General features: G+C 46.7%; 1 protein-coding gene across 4 annotated transcripts in view; it reads right to left on the bottom strand.

Moving 5' to 3' along the window:
• The window catches only part of LOC146203449 (uncharacterized), a 45,252-nt gene extending 40,535 nt beyond the window's left edge, over positions 1–4,717 (bottom strand). For all 4 annotated transcript variants that reach the window (XR_014703870.1, XR_014703871.1, XR_014703873.1 and 1 more), the window contains exon 1: positions 4,582–4,717. Coding sequence is in view for 1 of the 4 variants with exons in the window: in XM_084588776.1 (XP_084444902.1) it covers positions 4,582–4,660 (79 nt within the window). In the remaining 3 variants the exon portion in view is untranslated. The remainder of the gene's footprint in view (positions 1–4,581) is intronic.
• Between the last annotated feature and the right edge of the window lie 14,492 nt (positions 4,718–19,209).

Here is a 19,209-nt window from a genome sequence, read left to right as displayed (position 1 = left end):
CTTGCTCCTGCCTCTGCCCCCTCCCCTGACAAGTGGAGAAGGAGTTTTCTTTTTTCACCTGCCACGTGACAGGGTAGAAGGCTTCACACAGACTGCGACGACGCCGGACAGCTTTTGCTTTCATAACATTAATAATGCTTTCACATTGAGAAGCTATTGTAACTCTGAGAATTGGGAGGAAAAACGTTTCCCTGGAGCGAGCATGTTCGCCGTCGGACGCTTGACGCCTCGGCCGTAACTACGCCAAGATGCGCTGTGCATTTTAAAGCGATATTGTTGAGGGCTCCGTGTCGCGGAAAAGCCGGTGTCGGCGTCGTGGGTGTAACGCGGAAATCCGAAGTAAATAAAACAATAAACGTTCTGCGGAAACCGGCGGAGTCGAGCACTGCTTCTTCGCAGTGCGAGGCGAGCACGCAACCACTCCGCCACAAAACCGCATTTTTTCTTCATACATGGTATTACTCGCGGGTATGTACAGAAAGGGCTATCCACGACCTACTGTATAATGGGCGACCTGCGCGTGCGCCGCCTCTCTAGCGCCGGAGGTTTGTTTTGCTTGTGCTGTTTTTTTTAGTTCTCTAAAACGTCACTGTTGAGAGTGGCGCTGTAACTCACCCCCACGACGAGATGCGTCGACCGGCTACGGAGCGCGAAGATTGAACACGTGTGGGCCGTCGATATACGGGCTGGAGCGGCCGCAAAGCTCGGTGCCGGCGAGTTTATTTTAAGTAGGCACTAAATAACTTACCCGGAGGCAGTTTTGACGTGCCCTGTGCCTGTGGGTGACGGCGGATGCCTACGCGTTTGCGGCTATATTGTTTACAAAGCGCTCAGCCGTTGCTGAGCTGCACACCAGAAAACAACTGAAAGGCAGGCATAGATAAACAACGTGTAACCAGCGGAAACCAGTCAGGTTGAAACTCATTTTCTTCATAAATGTCCTTGGTGCAGCATCATTGTGCAATAACGGATTGTAGGGGAAACAACAGGTTCAGAGTTGCGTTCCAACATGCGTGTCTTCCACAAGCTATGAAGTCCAATAAGGAAAAGCATGTCATGGTTCGGAACCAGATTGTGTAACAGCAAGATACCGGACGCTGTACGAATTAAGAACCAAATATTTCTTTAGAGTTCCTTGCAGCACATCCCAAAGATAATTGCATCATAGCAAATAATGAAACAGTGCTCAATTGTTTCAGGCATTCACACAGACGACAGTTTGCAGAAGATACAAAAATCTTTTTCCTACGGAGCCATGTGTTAACAGGTAGAGCTTCAGTGCTTAATTTAAAGAAAAATGTTTTCGCGCAAGGAGAAACCGGCATTTTGCGCACCCTCTTTAGCACACAATGACCCTTAATACCAAAGTATAAAGAACGATACAATGATGCGTGAAAAGTGTTGTTATCAATTCTTTATATAGGCTCTCGCGCAAAACAGAATATAAGTACTCATTCGAGAACCGTAATGTCAAAAACTGCACCGAAGCATAAACTTCCTGCATACATCGTAGTTAATGTGGGCGGTCAGAGAAATTTGAAGAAGCCACTTAGTTGAGAAGCAAATTCATGAAATTAACTTGCAGGAATGCTCTAATAATCGGATGTAAACAATCACGAAAGAAGAAGAAACGGCCGACTAACTGCCTCACGTACAGGTGCACTAAGCCGAGCCCCCCTGAACAAACAAGTATGAATAGGTTATCACAGCGAATGTGTTCAAAATTTGATGAGCAACTAAACGTCGCAAATATTCGATGGAAACGCTGCATGTAATGTCTAGCACAGTGGAGGACCCGAAGCACCTAATAAATATTTGTCGCAAAAAACGTGTTGCAGGCCTGAGCACGACTGCAGATTGAAAGCCGATGGGGGACAGACTTATTAGCATAACTCTGAACGACTGAAACCCGCTCTTTCCAGTAATGTGCACTAGACTTAATTGCAGGCAGTGGAACGCCCAGATATTTAGGGGGCACACATGACCATTAAACTTCTGCATATAGGGGCGGTGTTGAGCCCCACGAACCAAACCAAAGGCCGGAACTCTTTGGAGCGATTCATCTGAGCACCAGAAACAATGCCAAATTGTTCTATGCTGGATATCACTTTTTCTATGCTTGGTTTGTCAGTGCAGAAAAACGGAAGATCATCCGCATGTGTAAGCACTTCAACCTCATTTCCGAGGAGAGGGAAGCCATGCATACTACTGTTATGCAAAACACTCAAAGTGCCTCCAAGAAAAGAGCAAAAAGCAGCTGAGACAACGGGCAGGCTTGCTTCACACAACAGTTGGTTGGTATGGGGCTTGAGATGTGGCCATTTACAATCAGGCGAGTCGAAGAATTCTTATAGCAAAGTTGCACCCCCCTTTAGTACTACAGAACCAACATTCGCTCGATACAGAAGAGAAAACAAGAATGAATGGCGAACTCGATCAAATGATTTCACGAGGTTGACCTGAATAAAGAAACCTGATCATGAGAGCAGGAGCATGATTCGAGGATTGTAAGCGATTTGATCCAATTTTGGCGAAAACTTGTAATCTACATTTGCCAGTGTGATTGGTCTATAGCCTTCATAATTTTTCTTCACCAGTATTGTTTGGAATTAAGACTGCGTGACATTGTAAAAGTCTCGAGAAGGGATTCTACATCAATACTCATCGCGAAGACTTTTAGCAGGATAGCAGCAAGAACAATTACAAAAGCTTTTCAAAATTCACAGGAAATGCCATCAGGCCCAGGCGTTTTTGAGAACGGTAAATGATCAATTGCGTCCTCTACCTCCTGCTGCGTGAAAGACTTGCTAATTACGAAACAATATTCTTATGATAAAGGGGTCACCAAAATTTGTTGCACTTCCAGGAAAACCTAATTGACAGCGGTCCAGTGGCAGCAGAAAATGCTATCAGTGCATTTCCTTGATGCATGTTTGACGGTGCACATACGTAATACTCACAAGAGTTCCATCCACAGTACACGAGAGAAAAACAGACGTGAAACGCGCTGTCTGCATGGCGATCTTCGCATATAGGAAGGAGTCAGCGGGACGCGTCAGGCGAGCTGAATGAAGCACGCGAGTGCAACGCGACTGAAAGACATATGCCAGCGATGAGGCAGACAATAGACGACACCTAAGTGCAGACACCGCGATTTCAAGGGATATATTCCCGCGGCGATGCTGGCGATTTGCAAGTACAACGACATGAAGCAGACGACAAACGCGGCGGTAGCACGGAACCGTCGGAGCGGCGGCGGCACGCTTCAGCAGCTTCTATGATTAGTCGATCGATGGATGCAATACAAGAGCGTGCTCTTTGAAACTGGGTGGTAGCAGTCGCTATTATGCTCATTTTCCCCCTTATATCTTATTGTTTTAGATTGGTTAACTATAGCATCATTCTATTTAGTGAACTTTTGTTTCTACATTACTAACATTATGTACTTCTCTACTTTTAAGCCACAAATCTTCCACCGCAGGTTCATTAACCCCGCCACTTGCATCTCTAAACTCCAGAGCTTCATGAACAGTGAATGCGCCTGCATCGACTTCGGTGATAAGCCCAAGCGCCATCTATCTGATCCGTCAGTAAGCTTTCTCCGATGTAGCAAACTTTCACCCTTCCGAAAAGCGGAGTCGGCGCTCCTGTCTATCTTACTCCATGGAGTCTCCCAAGATTTTATTTGTTGCTTTCCATCATTAAGAGCAAACGTCGTTATAGCGTCGTAGTTGAGGCGCTGCCCGAAAGATTGCCTTGGATCCCAGTAACAATTAGTGAAAGCACCTGCGAGATTGCGGTATGCTGAGCCCACACAGCAGGCTTCGCCTGTAGACCATTAATGCAGCTCTTTTTTTTTTAGCGTTCACCTATACACGACACTGCAGAGCACGCACTACACATACGGTCACGTACCCAGGAGGATATTTCATCATGTTTCTCGGACAGGCATGGAAAAATAGTAATGACTGTATGTAGCGCATGGATGGATGGATAGATAACAACTTGTCCACCGAAAATGGAGGCCTCCTACTCCCCAACCACGGAACGCAGGCCTAGAGGACGGGGGCTACAGAGCCTACATGACTAAAGACTGACAAGGAAATTTTGTCTGTTCGTGCATGAGCAAGAAAATGATGTCGATATAATACGTGAGGTTTTGCGTACCAGCAAGATTTCTGTTTTTGGTTTCGCTTATTCACATTAAGAAATTGAGTGGCTGCAGCGGAAATTAAACTGGTTTTGGCAGAAATGCATAGTAGACTCGCCTTTAAACCCGACAGGGAGTGAACGTCCTGTCAGCATACGAATAATGAACTTGAATGAAAATCCGCTCCTTTTCTTATAGGAATTTGCTTTTCGCACGCTGCGGCGAACGGTGGTGGCAGGTACAACGGCGACGCGAAATGTAGGAACAGGCGCCAAACCGCTTCGCGCTAAAGGAAACAACATCGGATAAACAAAACGACGGTCAGGGCTTAACGGCGGCAAGACAAAGCTCACTGCGGCGCGGATTGGGCAAGCAGGGCCAAAGCGCTAACGGCGGCACAAGAAACTGCTCCTCGCGTGGAAGCAACTCACTCAAATCCGCCGAAGCCATCCTGGTTGGCCCTGCTTCCGTCTTCTTCTCGCAGGTATTGGTTCCGTCCTCCGTGCACATTCCGCTGGCCTATTCCGCTGGCCTGTGACGCTTTCTGGCCGCTCCTCGCTGGCTTCCTGACGGGCAAAAGCCACAAGCCTCGCTTTCGATGCGTTTATCTACCTTCGTTTCCCGGCAGATAAAAGTGCGCCCCCACGATTTCCATCTCGCTCATGCGCACTCGTGCTGCGCGGGCAAAGGCCAGTCAAAACAAGAAAAAGCGGGCGCCGTTTGAAACAATAAAAGAGGTTGCTGGGCCCCACAATTTGACGGCGAAAGCTTTGAACAATTTTGAGAGAGCGTGGTCACAGAAGCTATAAAAAATTTACCCTTTTTCATAGAAAATATTTTTATTGTTCTCGCTAGGTATCTGCGAAGTAAAATGAGTAGCTTTAATGACAAAAAAAAAAAGCGGTATATTGTAAAGGGATATTTTTACTCGTGCAGAAACAAGTGGTGGCAAGTTCGGAAACGTAGAGTAACATAATCACATGTGGGTTTGAAACCTGTCCCTACAAATACCTGTTCATAGCAAAGGGAACATTATTTACCGACTAAAAAATACATACACACGCACACAGAGCAGTGGTAGAGGAAAGTTGGGTGAGGGAAGGGGGGAAGGATGAGATGGCGTTTCATAAGACTATTGCTGGGCTTTATTTTATTTTTTTTTGCCAAGTGCACAGAAACTATGCCAACTTTCTTAATTAGTAAAGGAAATGCACGAAATGATCTGTTTGACATCCCTGCCGCCGCAGGAGAATCAAGCGCGCATACTTCGAGGTCAAAAATAGTTACAATGGCCTTGGACGTACGATAAGGTGGAGTTATGCGCCGCCAATTCGGTAAGAGATTGTTCTAGTTTCTTGGCAGAAAACTACCCGTGTTGGGTTGCATCACAAAGTTGTCAAACCAGGCGAAAAGGAGTAAAGAAGGAAGGCGAGAGTCGAGAAATGTCTTCCTACTCTTGCTGCTGATAGAGAACTTTTTTCAATAAAAACGTCATCCGTCTCGTTGTAATTGTCTGAAGGATTCCTATAACTCACACTGTTACGACACAGCAACGTCAGTGTTAAAGCGTGGCCAATGTTGTCTCGGTCGTCGGCTCCCTGGTTTGGGTCATTACTGCTGAGCCAGAATCCCTGGCAAGCAAAGCAAAACCCATGAATCCGTGCAGATTGGCAGATACTTGTTCCCTTGTCCCGGCATTGATTATGAAACGCATCTCCCGTTCTATGCTAGCTGAATGACGTCTCGCGAGAGACTTCTGCCGTGTCGTGGGTCGCTGGGTTATAGACATAAATAAATGCGGCAGGGCCACTGACGGTGACGCAACAGAATCACCAGGACTTATAGGAAAGATGGAAACAATTTCGTACACTGACTCGTGAGACACCATTTTTTTAAAATGCCTAGTTGTGCGATCATTTTGGACAGGGCCTGCGCTCACAGTGGCGGCAGTACCATTGCTTACAAGCTACAAAGAGGCTACAAGGACAGGCAGGCCATATGTGCACTTGCCGCGTCGGACGCGGTATGGTCATGTGGTACATAGTTATTTTGTCTCATTTAAGTGCTCTCTTTTATGGCACTTCTCCCGCGTTTCTGATGACCCAGAGCTTGTATTTACTTTCCTTTCCGAAGTGTTAATACTAAAGCAAAATTTAAAAAAAAGGAAAGAGCGTGGAATGCTGCCCGCAAACACATCACACACAAAGACGAGGGCGAACACAAAACACCTCAAGGTTCGCGATTCCAAAAATGTAGGTATCAGAGAAATGTTTACATCATTTAGCCATTGTGTGATGCCTGAACCATACAAGCTCGCGCAGCAGTTGCGCTCGTGGGACACGCCTGTCTCAGCGGTTTGTGTGGCGTCATAAAACCGCGTTTCACGGCCGAATTGGCAGGAGCGGGCAGCACAGCCAGTATGTTTGATACGGGAATTCAAGCCATAGGGATTCTTGGATATCCATTCCAACGCTACACATAGATTAAAATTGGGCCTCATATCGATGTCGGTTTGCCTTTCACATAATGTGGTAAGTTACGACTGCACACTAATGAGTGTGCACTGTCGCGAATACAATACTGCTGGTCGTGGGAGAGCATGGCATACCTGCGCTTCACGCCACCTAACGCCAAACGTCCGCTCTCTCGTCACTTCGAGGCAGCTCTTTATCCTCACTCACACCGTAAACCAGCCGTTCACAACTAGAAAGTGGCATCAGGTGCCGCTTCGATAATTTGAGCACCGAGACAACCTATGTTGAGCGTTTGCGCTATCCAGTGTAATCGCCGAAACATACCACGCGCTGCGTTTAGTAGGGTTGACAGTTTCGCGAAAGGGTTTGTGCCCAAAACCATTTTACAGAAATCATCAGCTACGTCAACTTCATTGGGGCGTTGATGAAGGGCTAGGGCACGAAAAGGGTGCCTTCCTTGCGAAGGTGAGCGCAAAATTCTCGCAACATGCCAAATACGCGACAATGGCTTACGGGAATCCAGTGATGAGCAGAACAGTCTCTAACGTTGTCATCCTAACCTCTCCAGGTGGCGTAAAACTTGTCGTTTATCTCGGCGAGAAAGTGCGAGATCGTACGCGGATTTCGTTCTTCAGTACTTCCTGTCAGCCCGCCGACTGACAGCGCGAAGCCTCTCGAATTCCACGTCGATGCTAGACACTGACGCAGGTACACAAACATAGCGAGAGTGCTCACTGAGAGAGGGTGTAATCAGATCTTCTATTTGAGATGGTGACTGAAGATGCATGCAGGTAGTCTCCGCAGATGCCATCAAAGCGGGTCAATATGTGCATTGCACACGAGACGGAGTGGTAGATGCAAACCATTTGACGCTTACGTGCGTTGGTATAATTCCGCGCCATCATGCATGCTTGTTACATAAACTGCGTGTAAACGTGGCATTCACGCGCTGGTATTTGCATTTAATTGGACAGGTGGACTCCCCGGAATGTTCAATTTGTGGCATCCCAGAGACTGTAGACCATATATTTTTGGTGTGCCCATTGTATGCGCGGGAAAGAAATGTGCTAGCCGTTTGCTTGAAGCGTTTGGACAAGAGGCATCTGTCGGAGGAGTTGTTGATGGGCGCTTGGCAGGACAAGGTGAAGGGTGTCCAGGCAGTGCGGGCTCTTTATCGTTTTTTGTGCCCACCGGACTCGATTCGCGCTTGTAAAGCGAAGTGTCGTGTCTGTATATTCTTTCATATGCCTTATCCAACATTGTCACCCACCATGATCCCTTTTGTTCTCCCCTTCCCCAGTGCAGAGTAGCAAACCAGATTTTAATCATTCCGGCCAACCTCACTGCCTTTCCTTTCAATAAATCCATCTATCTATCTATTGGCCAAAGGGGAAGAAGGCAGCTTGAATGCGTGTATTTTTCGCTATCAGCTTGTTCTCGTGCTCTTAAGAGGCGTGGTTTTCAAGATTCGCTTTCGCTAGACTAAATGTTAAGGAGACTTCCAATTACGAGATAGTAAACTGCTCTGAAAAAAAAAAGGACACCTCGAGTACCTAGAAAAACCGAAGAACAAAACCAAATATTTGAATTATTTTAAAAATGAACGGAAGAGCGAAAGTATTGTTTGAAAATAGCTTTGTGAACTATGTTCTCGAAGTTGGCTTTGACTTGGAAGTAGTCACTGATTGCAGGAGTTTTGGTTTAAACGGGTAGGTTATATGAAGGCCGAGCTCAGGCAAAAAAAAGAAAAACGATGTGCTGCGCCTCAGTCAGTCAACACTCAGGCTGAAAGCAGGGCGGAATACGTTGTAAAAGGTCAAGGATTTTGCCAAGGAAGGAAAAAAACGTACACATAAATTTAACACATTGCTAGTGTTCTTAGAAACTGCCCAAACAGTGATCACAGTAATTGGCGCATGCGCTAGCCCTAAAGGACCTTGGTGCGCCAGCAGTAGAACCTTCACCTGATGTCAGTTCCTGTATCTATACCCGGCCCATGTACGGCAAGGACCCGGATACAGAGTAGCATGAGATGGGCGAGGGTGCTGGCGCGTGTCGTTAGATAGCGGGAATTTCGCTTTGCCACGCACTGCCACGTCCTGTAATAATCTGATTACTGCCATAAGACCCAATTCCAAAGTGAAATCCAAAGTGGTAACGCATATAATTTTTATTCGGCCTAAGCACGATAAATCGCGTGTCATTATTTTTTACACCTGCGATGTATCATCATGCGCAAGAGTCGGGAGACCACGGCTTTGGCAGCCGGAGCGGCTTTGGGGACGCACCGCGTCGCTGCTATCTCGCGCGGCTCGCTCGCTTGGAGAGTGCGCAGCGTCACGCAATTCTTTCCCTCGCTCTCGGACTGGCGCTTATCATGCCACACTAGAAGTTTGTCAGTCATGATAAGAGCCATACCGAGAGCGAGGGAAACTCTTGCGTCACGACGGGTACTCTTGCAGCGAGCGAGCCGCGCAAGATAGCAGCGACGCAGCGCGTCCCTGCAGCGCGTCCCTGCAGCCGCTCCGGCCGTCGAAGCCCACTTTTGTACAACGTGAGTTAAGTCAGCAGCATTACTTTTCCTTTTGAGCACTGTGAGTGAAGGGGACAAAAATTCCAATTTGATTACACAGATTTTATGCGGAAATGTGGCCCGCGTCCTTCAGGTCAGCAGTAGAGCGCCTTAACCAGAGTGCCACTTCGGCGTTGCTCAGATGCAAGTGAGCTAAAAGTAAAATACGGCTTTTATTTCTTCTTGGTATTGACAACTTGATGTACATTCAAACGAATAATCCAAATGTTTTTAAGTTAATAAGCATGAATGCAACCAAGTGAAACGTATAACATTAGTGATATATGACCTTATTTACCACCCATCCGTTAGTCAAGTTGGATTATAGTTATGATAGGGACTCGAAAGGTCAACATACGTACCTCCAATTCCGGTCAGTGAGAGTGTACGCGTCAATTGAGAAGCGTCAACCGCCACCCTTTCTCCCGAAATTAAATCATACAAAGGCATAAAAGTGTTTACCAAACTCGGTGTCAGTCAGTCAATGAGAAGAATTCACTGAAAGAAGGGGTTCTATTGCAGGCATTATCACGTCTACATTTAACGGGAAATTTAAGCGACCTCCTAATTTTTAAAATATGTTGCCCTATGGCTGGGAGGGCATTTTTTGCTTGAGTATTCAGTTAATTTTTCCTGCGTTAAAAAAATTGGAGCTTCGTATTACTGTTAACCACGGCCGCAGCCGAAACGCAATAGCTACCATCTTCGGCGATGCTTTCAGTAATAGATATATCACGATTCTTGCGACATCTTTTGATAATTCTGTAGTGATGGTTCATACGCGGAACTGCTTCCAGAGGGTTGATAGCACAACGTTGACTTTGCAGATGTTAATCCCACCACTCTGTGCGGTGCAACAGCTAGCCGGAGCCGTCATACACGAGCAACTAAGCGACCACCTGCTTGTTTTCACTGACGGCTCCTTGGCGAGAGAAAGCTGCTCGCTCGCCGCAGCTGCCACCATCCCTGCTCTGCAGTTGCACCGCCCGCAAAGAGTGACACACCTGGGCTCTTCGACCCCGACCTAACTACTGGGCCTGGACCTATTGCTCACCATTGCTCCGCCACCACCCAGGTGTGCACTGCTGTGTGACTCCCGCGCCGCCCTCAGCCGCCTGCAGACTCCCGGCTGTGGCACACCGCTGCTGTGCGCGATACGCGAGCGCCTCGAGCACCTCGCAGAGTGAAAGTGCAGCATTCGCGCGCAGTGGGTGCCCGGCCACTGCGGCACACACGGCACACACGGCAATGAGCAAGCCGATGAACTCGCCACCGCCGCACATCAACTCCCTCCCAGCGACGAACTTCTCGCTTTGGAGGACGTGCGCGCGGTAGTCTATGACCACCTCCGTCAGCAACACCTGGACCCACGCATCACGCGAGGAGAGCGCATCCCTGTTGTCGGCGCGCGCTCATTGTCGCGCCTACAGCGTGCAATGCTCATTCGAGTGCGCGTCGGACGGGTGCGCCACGGACTTTCGTCGAGCGACCTGTGTGGTGATCGCGGTGCAGTGGAGATATTGCAGCACATGCTGCTTCGCTGTACCGCATCCGCAGAGCCACGTCGCGAGATGCTCGCGGCTTATAGGGCGCTCGGAATCATCCCGGACAGCATCGAGACGCTCCTGTGGCCGCGAGGCAGTGCGAGCACCCGTGACAGGACAATGGTGAGCCTCTGTGCGTTTATCGAGCAGGCGGGCTTGAAGCCTCGCTTGCTCTTCGCCAGGTAGTGCGTGCGTGACCTGAACGCTCCGTGTGTGCTACCTTAGACGTATGCTGCCGGGCGCCCCACCCCGGCAGCTGGTGCATTGTGTCGCGCGCGCGATCTGTCTGCGACAGGACGCTACGTGCGCGCGACTATGTGCATACATCAATGGTATTATATATATATATATATATATATATATATATATATATATATATATATATATATATATATATATATATATATATATATATATATATATATATATATATATATATATATATATATATGTGTGTGTGTGTGTGTGTGTGTGTGTGTACATATTTCGTAAACAATTGCAGTGGCCGCTCGCGCGCAGGCATTTGTGCACAGTGCTCGGACACTTGCGCGCCAGCGATGAGAACTCGTTGACCGTCTGTACTTTGTCAATAATGTACAAAGCTCCCCTGTCGTTTCTTCCTATCGCTCCCCTCTCTACTTCCCCTCGCTATCCTCTCCCTATCCCCTTTTCCTTCCCGCCGGCCGCAGCTGAAGTGCTTAAGTTTTTTAGATAGCAGTTGCCGCGGCCGGCAATACTCTTTTCCTTCTTTTTGTTTATTTAAAATAAATAAATAAATCAACCACTACCTCCACCACTAGAGGAACTACCATAGAGGAACTAGAGGGCATGAAATGGGATGTCATAGGGCTTAGTGAGGTTAGGAGGCCGAATGAGGCATATACTGTACTGAAGGATTGGCATGTACTGTGTTATCGAGGTTTACCAGAGAGGCGACAACTAGGAGTAGGTTTCCTTGTCAATAAGTATATAGCGGGTAATATAGATGAATTCTATAGCACTAATGAGAGGGTTGCAGGCATCGTAATTAGGCTTAATAAGCGGTATAAACTGAAGGTTGTACAGGCCTATGCACCTACATGTAGTTATGATGACCAGGCAGTTGAAAGCTTCTATGAAGATGTAGAATCGGCAATGCGAAAAGTAAAGACGCAGTATACTGTACAAATGGGCGACTTCAATGCCAAGGTAGGGAAAAAACAGGCAGGAGACAAGGCAGTAGGTGACTATGGCATTGGCTCTAGGAAGAGCAGGGGGGAGTTACTAGTTGAGTTTGCAGAGCGCAATAACTTACGAATCATGAATACCTTCTTCAGCAAACGGAAGAACCGAAAATGGACATGGAAAAGTCCTAACGGAGAGACTAAAAATGAAATCGACTTCATAATGTGTTCAATCCCCGCCATTGTGCAGGATGTAGAGGTAATCGGGAAAGTTCGATGTAGTGACCACAGGATGGTGAGGTCCCGAATTAGCCTAAATCTGAAGAAGGAACGCAGTAGATTAGTAAGAAAGAAACCCATCAACGAATTAGCGGTGAGGGGGAGGGCAGAAGAGTTCAGGATCTCGCTACAGAATAGGTATTCAGCTCTAACTGAGGATGGCGACATTACCCTAGAGGCAAGGAACAATAATTTCAGAGATATCATTACTGAGTGCGCGGTAGAAGTAGGCGGTAGGATAGTTAGAGAGGATACCGGTAAGCTGTCTAAGGAGACGAAAGATTTGATTAAGAAACGGCAGAGTATGAAAGCTTCCAATCCAACAGACCAGATCGAATTGGCCGAGATATCAAAGCTAATCAATAAGCGCAAGGTGGCCGATATAAGGAAGTATAACATGGAGAAAATTGAGCATGCTGTAAAGAACGGGGGAAGCCTTAAAGCGGTAAAGAAGAAATTGGGCATAGGCAAAAACCAGATGTATGCGATAAGTGACAAGGCGGGCAACGTCATCACTAATATGGACAAGATAGTCAAAGTAGCCGAGGAGTTCTATACAGATCTCTACAGTAGCCAAAGTAGTCAGGACCGTAATGAGATTGGCGGTAGGGAAAAACAGTCAGACGTTCCACCAGTGACGAAGGACGAGGTCAAGAAACCACTAGAAACTATGAAAAGGGGGAAATCAGCTGGAGAGGATCAGATAACTACAGATTTGCTGAAGGACGGGGGGGATATCGTGCTAGAAAAACTGGCCACCCTGTAAACGCAGTGCCTGGTGTCATCGACGGTACCGGAAGCATGGAAGAATGCAAACATTATCCTCATTCACAAAAAAGGGGACTCTAAGGACCTTAAAAATTACAGACCAATCAGCTTACTGTCTGTTACGTATAAGGTATTTACTAAGGTAATCGCTAATAGAATCAGGACAACCTTAGACTGCAATCAAGCAAAGGATCAAGCAGGGTTTCGGAAACGGTACTCTACTATCGATCATATCCATGCCATCAATCAGGTGATAGAAAAATGCTCGGAATATAACCAGCCCTTATACATAGCATTCATTGATTACGAAAAAGCATTTGACTCAGTTGAAACCTCGGCGGTGATGCAGGCATTGCGAAATCAGGGGGTAGACGAGCCGTACGTGAAAGTGCTGGAAGATATATATAGTGGCTGCACAGCAACCATAGTTCTACATAAAGAAAGCAACAAAATTCCCATAAAGAAAGGTGTTAGGCAAGGAGACACAATCTCCCCAGTACTATTCACAGCTTGTTTAGAGGAAGTATTCAGAGACTTGGAATGGGAGCAGTTAGGGATAAGGGTAGATGGAGAATACCTCAGTAATCTGCGATTTGCTGATGACATTGCCTTTCTAAGCAACTCGGGAGATGAACTGCAAATAATGATTGATGACCGAGGCAGGAAAAGTAGAAAGGTAGGCTTGAAAATCAATATGCAGAAGACTAAGGTAATGTTCAACAGCCTCGGGAAGGAACAGGAGTTTACATTAGGTAGCGAAATACTGGAAGTAGTAGGCGAATATATCTACTTAGGACAGGTAGTAACCGCAGATCCGGATCATGAAAAGGAAATAACAAGAAGAATAAGATTGGGATGGAGCGCATTTGGCAAGCACTCGCAGATTATGACTAGCAGCTTACCGGTATCGCTCAAGAGGAAAGTATACAACAGTTGCATCTTGCCTGTACTCACCTATGGGGCTGAAACGTGGAGGCTAACCAAGAGAGTTCTACTTAAGTTGAGGACAACCCAGAGGGCTATGGAACGAAAAATGGTAGGGGTAACATTAAGAGATAGAAATCGTGCAGAGTGGGTCAGAGAAATAACTCAAGTTAACGACATTCTAGTGGAAATTAAGAAGAAGAAATGGGCATGGGCAGGACATGTAGTGCCAAGAGAGGATAACCGATGGTCGCTGAGGGTAACAAACTGGATTCCAAGGGAAGGAAAGCGTAGCAGGGGGCGGCAGAAAGTTAGGTGGGCGGATGAGATTAAGAAGTTCGCAGGGGTCAAGTGGATGCAGCTAGCACAGAACCGGGTTAAGTGGAGAGATATGGGAGAGGCCTTCGCCCTGCAGTGGTTATAATCAGGCTGATGATGATGATGATGATGACCTCCACCACCAGCTGTTAATCACCACGTTGAGGTTGAGTATAAGCTGTCGAATGTAAGGAAACAACAATCGGCCGCTTTTCTTTGTTCCTTTTTCACCCCCGGCCGGTTCGTCTTGACATGGCTTGAAATTTCTCCCGTACGCTTATAATTCACCCCTCGCTCATAGTGGTTTCCAGTGCTCCACAGGTCCTCGCTTGGTAAGCTTCGGATGCAAGCTATGAAAAGGAGGTAGTGTATTAAGTGATCTGAGATAGCAAATACAGCCTACATGTCAGCTATGGCTAAAAACAAGTCTTACGTCGACGCGCTGAAGTATTTTGTTGCTGGGCACTTCTTGGGCAGAACGAAGCCCCTTAGTTGCACTACCGAACACGGTGATTACGAAAGTATATCTAGTTTTATGAGCTTCTGAATTTCTGTTATTTGTAAATGCAATTAAAATAGCCTTGAACATATCTAAACCCCCGAACAACAGTAGGTGTAAACATAAGCTGCAAATGTAATCTTTCAGTACATCAATCGTTCGTGCCTGATTGGCAAATTTTTGGGAAAACAAGCATATTTGCAGGGTTTTCACACTTGTGATTAAGATGGATTGCTTCATGCAAGGACACGCATACCACACAAAACGTAAAGGGTTAAAGCCCTGGAACATGGCGTAGTGCGTTGCGCTGTGAAGTAAGCAATTTTGTCATGCTCGTTTTATGACCCGCAACCAGACGAATGCTTGTACTAAATTCTTTTGCTGCGTACTGTGAGGCGAAAAAATACCCACCTCGAGTGCTTTCTGGAATGGACCAGAATTTCATCCACATCACATTTGATCTCAACAATTCCACCCCAATACCATTCACCTCCCTCCCCTCTCCCCGAACCCATTCCCTCAAATACGAAAAAGAAAAAAACTGAAACCGAAGAGCCATATATTTGCATACGGCTCCATTCATTAGGATTCGATCAAGGCCGCATTAACAAATCGATATCAAACTTTTTTTGTGGCGTTGAGTGAAGTGCGATTGAAGGATCTGTTATATTTTTGGCGGCTTGTTATGTATTAGTGCGTTGCTTAATTGTGCATGAGGGTCTGTGAAGTAAGCGAAGATTACCCGCATAGATTTACTATATATATATATATATATATATATATATATATATATATATATATATATATATATATATATATATATATATATATATATATATATATATATATAGATAGATAGATATATATATATACGAGGAAGGCTCTCAGTGGTTAAACTAAACCTTGGCCCTATAGTGAGCAACTGAGAAATCAATCTTCTACGGGCTCCAGCACACTAATCCAGGCAACGCGGGTGCCCACGCATGCGGTCGAGTAGAACCCGGCCGAGCTTTGGACGCCGCCTTGGGGACCATAGCACCATTGCACCACACACTGCAGACTCGGGAGAACCGCATACCCATCACCGCACAGCTCACTATTCAGAGAGGAACAGAGGGTGTGGAAAAAACTTTAAAGCGATATTTGCCTATATCACTTCATATTTCCTTAATACATAAATTAACCCGAGTTATCGCTTAGGTGTCCGAGAATTCGTCGCTTACCTAATCGCTCACTGGAAACTTGGAATTAATTAAAGGCAAGCGACGTAGGACTCGGACATCCAATCCCGAACCATGGCGTGGGCCTGTGTCGCCAGAAATCTTGGTTGCCTCGGAGGTACGTGTTTACCACCATTCCTACCCTCCCCCCTCCTTCTCTTGTTCTTCCCAAAATGAAGTTATGCTTGACTTTACCTGTGGGTTTGTGCTTTGTAAAGGTTGTATCTATGAGCAGAAAAGGTAACGTTATAGTTCAGGTCACTCTAACGAACATCGATATCAGTGATGCGCACTTTGGCTTTGAACTTACACCCTTGCTGTTTGAGTGATTAGGGTCTACCTGCGTCCGTACAGTAAGAGTTGCATATTTCATATTTTTATGGATGTTGTAAACGAGAAGCACGTCTTTCTGAGAGTCACCCAGTATCGCGCTTATGAAACACATGCTGACGACATTACGAACATTTTAAAGAACAATATCAGCAACCAAATCAACACAATAAAACCAAGAGCTTTTGGCGACAAAAATGAAATACCTTCCCTGCCTGCTTGGCGCAGTATTTTAGGTAATAAAAACTAGTCCCCCGGAAAAAGACCGCTTCCCGCACGAATCGGAGCCACCTGTAATGCAACCCTGCTTACCGAGCAGCTACAAAATGATCGCGCTCCCGCAGAGTTGCAACTGCTACGATCAAAGGCCCAACAGAGTTCGGGCGAGTGGTGAAACAACAGTTCACTGTAGAAGCGAGGAGCCCTACGTCCCGTCACCGATGAGCTCCCGTCACTTGGGGCTTTGCAGGCTTCCTCCGAAATCATGGTCACAGAGATCCCCGAAGACTCGGTGAGTGCTTCTGAAAGCCGAGGCTAGGACACAGCTTCCACGTGACACGGGGCAGCCAGGGCTATGGGAGACAATTAAGTAGTATTTGATTCTTAGTACCGGTAAATAAAAAGAAGGAGTTGACGATTTCTAAAGTTTCACCGTGTTTAGACCCACTCTCCCCATAAGCCCAATTGTCCCCTTGACAAGCTTGGCACATGCTACTATATATAACCCAGCGAGAAACGCTCTTGCTGGCAAATGCCACACTTTCCAAAGAATATTTTAACCCGAGTGCAGCCAGCTGCATAGCGGGCTTCTCGCCCATATCCACATCTCCCGGCCACATCTCTCACAAGCGACCCTTTCCAATTACTACCATTTCTATGATTCCAAGATATAATGGCTAAGATTTAATTGTTTACTCGGTCACCCAAACAATCACAGTTAGGCTGCACGTATTTAAGGCTGTATGGATAGGAGATGGCGAAATGACAATCTGGCATTAATACTAGCTTACACGAATTCTTCACGACGGCTGTACTTTCCGAACGAGCAGACGAACACCTGATAGAGCAACAATGAAAAGTGGTGAGAAGCGTACGTTGACAGTCGCACACAACTAAGCATCGGAGTTAACGGAGACCGCGGCCAGCGCTCATGGTGAAGATTTTCAGAGGAACAAATTTTCGCGTCTGTGGACTTTCACCGAAATAAAGGGTACATTCAATGACTCCTTTTTACGTCACGGCTGAGAAACCTGTCCAACAAACCTCGCACATTGTTTCGCATTACGCCTCAGAAAAAGAAGCACGCGAGACTGCCAGTATAGGTAGGCACCTCAAAAGAAAGAAAATAAAAAAAAAATCAGTATTAAGCAATGCAAATGATAATGATGGATACTGCGACTGTTTACTGCGAATTGATAAACAATGATTCTGGGTACAGGCAACTTGCTGTGTTCAACCACGGTCGTGTACCCGGTATTATTACCCGCAATTAAATAAGCAGCAAAAACATCACACACCGCCAAGTTGCAAAGTACGCCTAAAGAAAACGAAACGCATTTGGTCAGTTGAGAACGCAATCAGCGGGCAAGCACGGTCAACAGAACCCCGGTGCCAGCTAGAGGCGTCACTAGAACCCCCTCGCAGCTTTTCCGAGGAGTGCGAGGGTCAGCACCGCTGAAGGCGATGTCGATGCTGTGCCTGGTTATCCCGCAGAAAACAGGCCGTCGGCTGAGTTGTCACGCCACGTGCTCTCGAGAAGGTCAAAGCTCTTGACCGGTCATTCTTCAGGTGGTGGTTAAAGGGAAGCTGGAGCGGTTTTCAAATTGCATGAAATTCGGTGGTTGAAAAGAAGTGGTATTGTTAATCATGTTTGTCAATGTTTTTTCAGTTCTGCTGATAAGAAAAACAGAAATCGCTTGTTAAAACGCTCTGCGGTCACGCCCTCGTCGCTGCCGGGAGCGGTGGAGGCGGGGCGTTGAAACTGCGGATCAGGCGGCTGTGACGTCACCTTGGGAATGCCGGCCGGCAGGATAGGATGGCCGCGCGTTTTACAAGCTTGCTTCGCTCCGTCCCGGCTTTAGGGATCTACTGATCAGCGCAGTCTGCTGCTGGTGCCGTTTGTTTTCTCCAGTTCTATCATTCTGTGCTGAAGGTTCCGCGTGTTTAAATATCCCATGAGGTCAACCAGCAGATACGCAGCCGTTGCGGAGTGGCGCTCAGCGCTGTTCAACGCCCTCCGGCTAGTGAGCTTCGTTTGGTCAGTTGTAAAATAAACGTTGTTCAATGTCCGAAAGTTCTTTTTTTTTTTTTCTGCGTCATTAGAAAACAAGCATTCCTGTGAGTGCGTGAAGCAATTGGTGGCCATCAGCCCGGCTTTCCGTTGTGTGAACTTTGGTGGCCCAGGCTACATGGTGCTTTATAGTCTCCCAGATGACAAGAAATTTTCGGCGCTGTGGGCCTCTGTCATGAAAAGAAAAAAAAAATCTTGCCTTTGGAACCAGCTGTGTTTTGCAGTGATGATTTGCATGCCGATGAGTATATTCGAATCTTGGCAGGGATTGCGGTCATTTGGGATTTCTATTAAATCAGCACAACTGAAGTCCGCGGTGGTTCTGTCATCGTTCCGGCACCTGATTAGGTTAATACCACGGCTGCACGGCTGGCTTCACCACAGTTACACTTAACCGAGTATACCGAATTAAAACGCATTTCGCGGCTCACTGTTATACACAGCTCACCACCCCTCTCGGCTACGTCAGCAATTACCAATTAGGTAAAGCAAACGAAATGAATATGATCGGTAGAATGAAGCTGCATTTGCATTAATTATTTATAACGCAGTGTCTGGGTTGCCGTGCTGCTCACGCGGCAACAGCGCGCTCAAACGTCGTCCAAACGCAGCACTGCCTCCGCATGCCGCGCCTTCCACAAGCTGTCCGTGAATCCCTTGAGCTAGCATCAAGAAAGC

The sequence above is a fragment of the Amblyomma maculatum genome, chromosome 1 (assembly GCF_055883805.1).
Source record: "Amblyomma maculatum isolate TAMU_Amacu chromosome 1, ASM5588380v1, whole genome shotgun sequence".
NCBI lineage: Eukaryota > Metazoa > Arthropoda > Arachnida > Ixodida > Ixodidae > Amblyomma > Amblyomma maculatum.
Note: the sequence above shows the minus strand (reverse complement) of the source record. Positions and strands in the feature narration are given on the sequence as shown.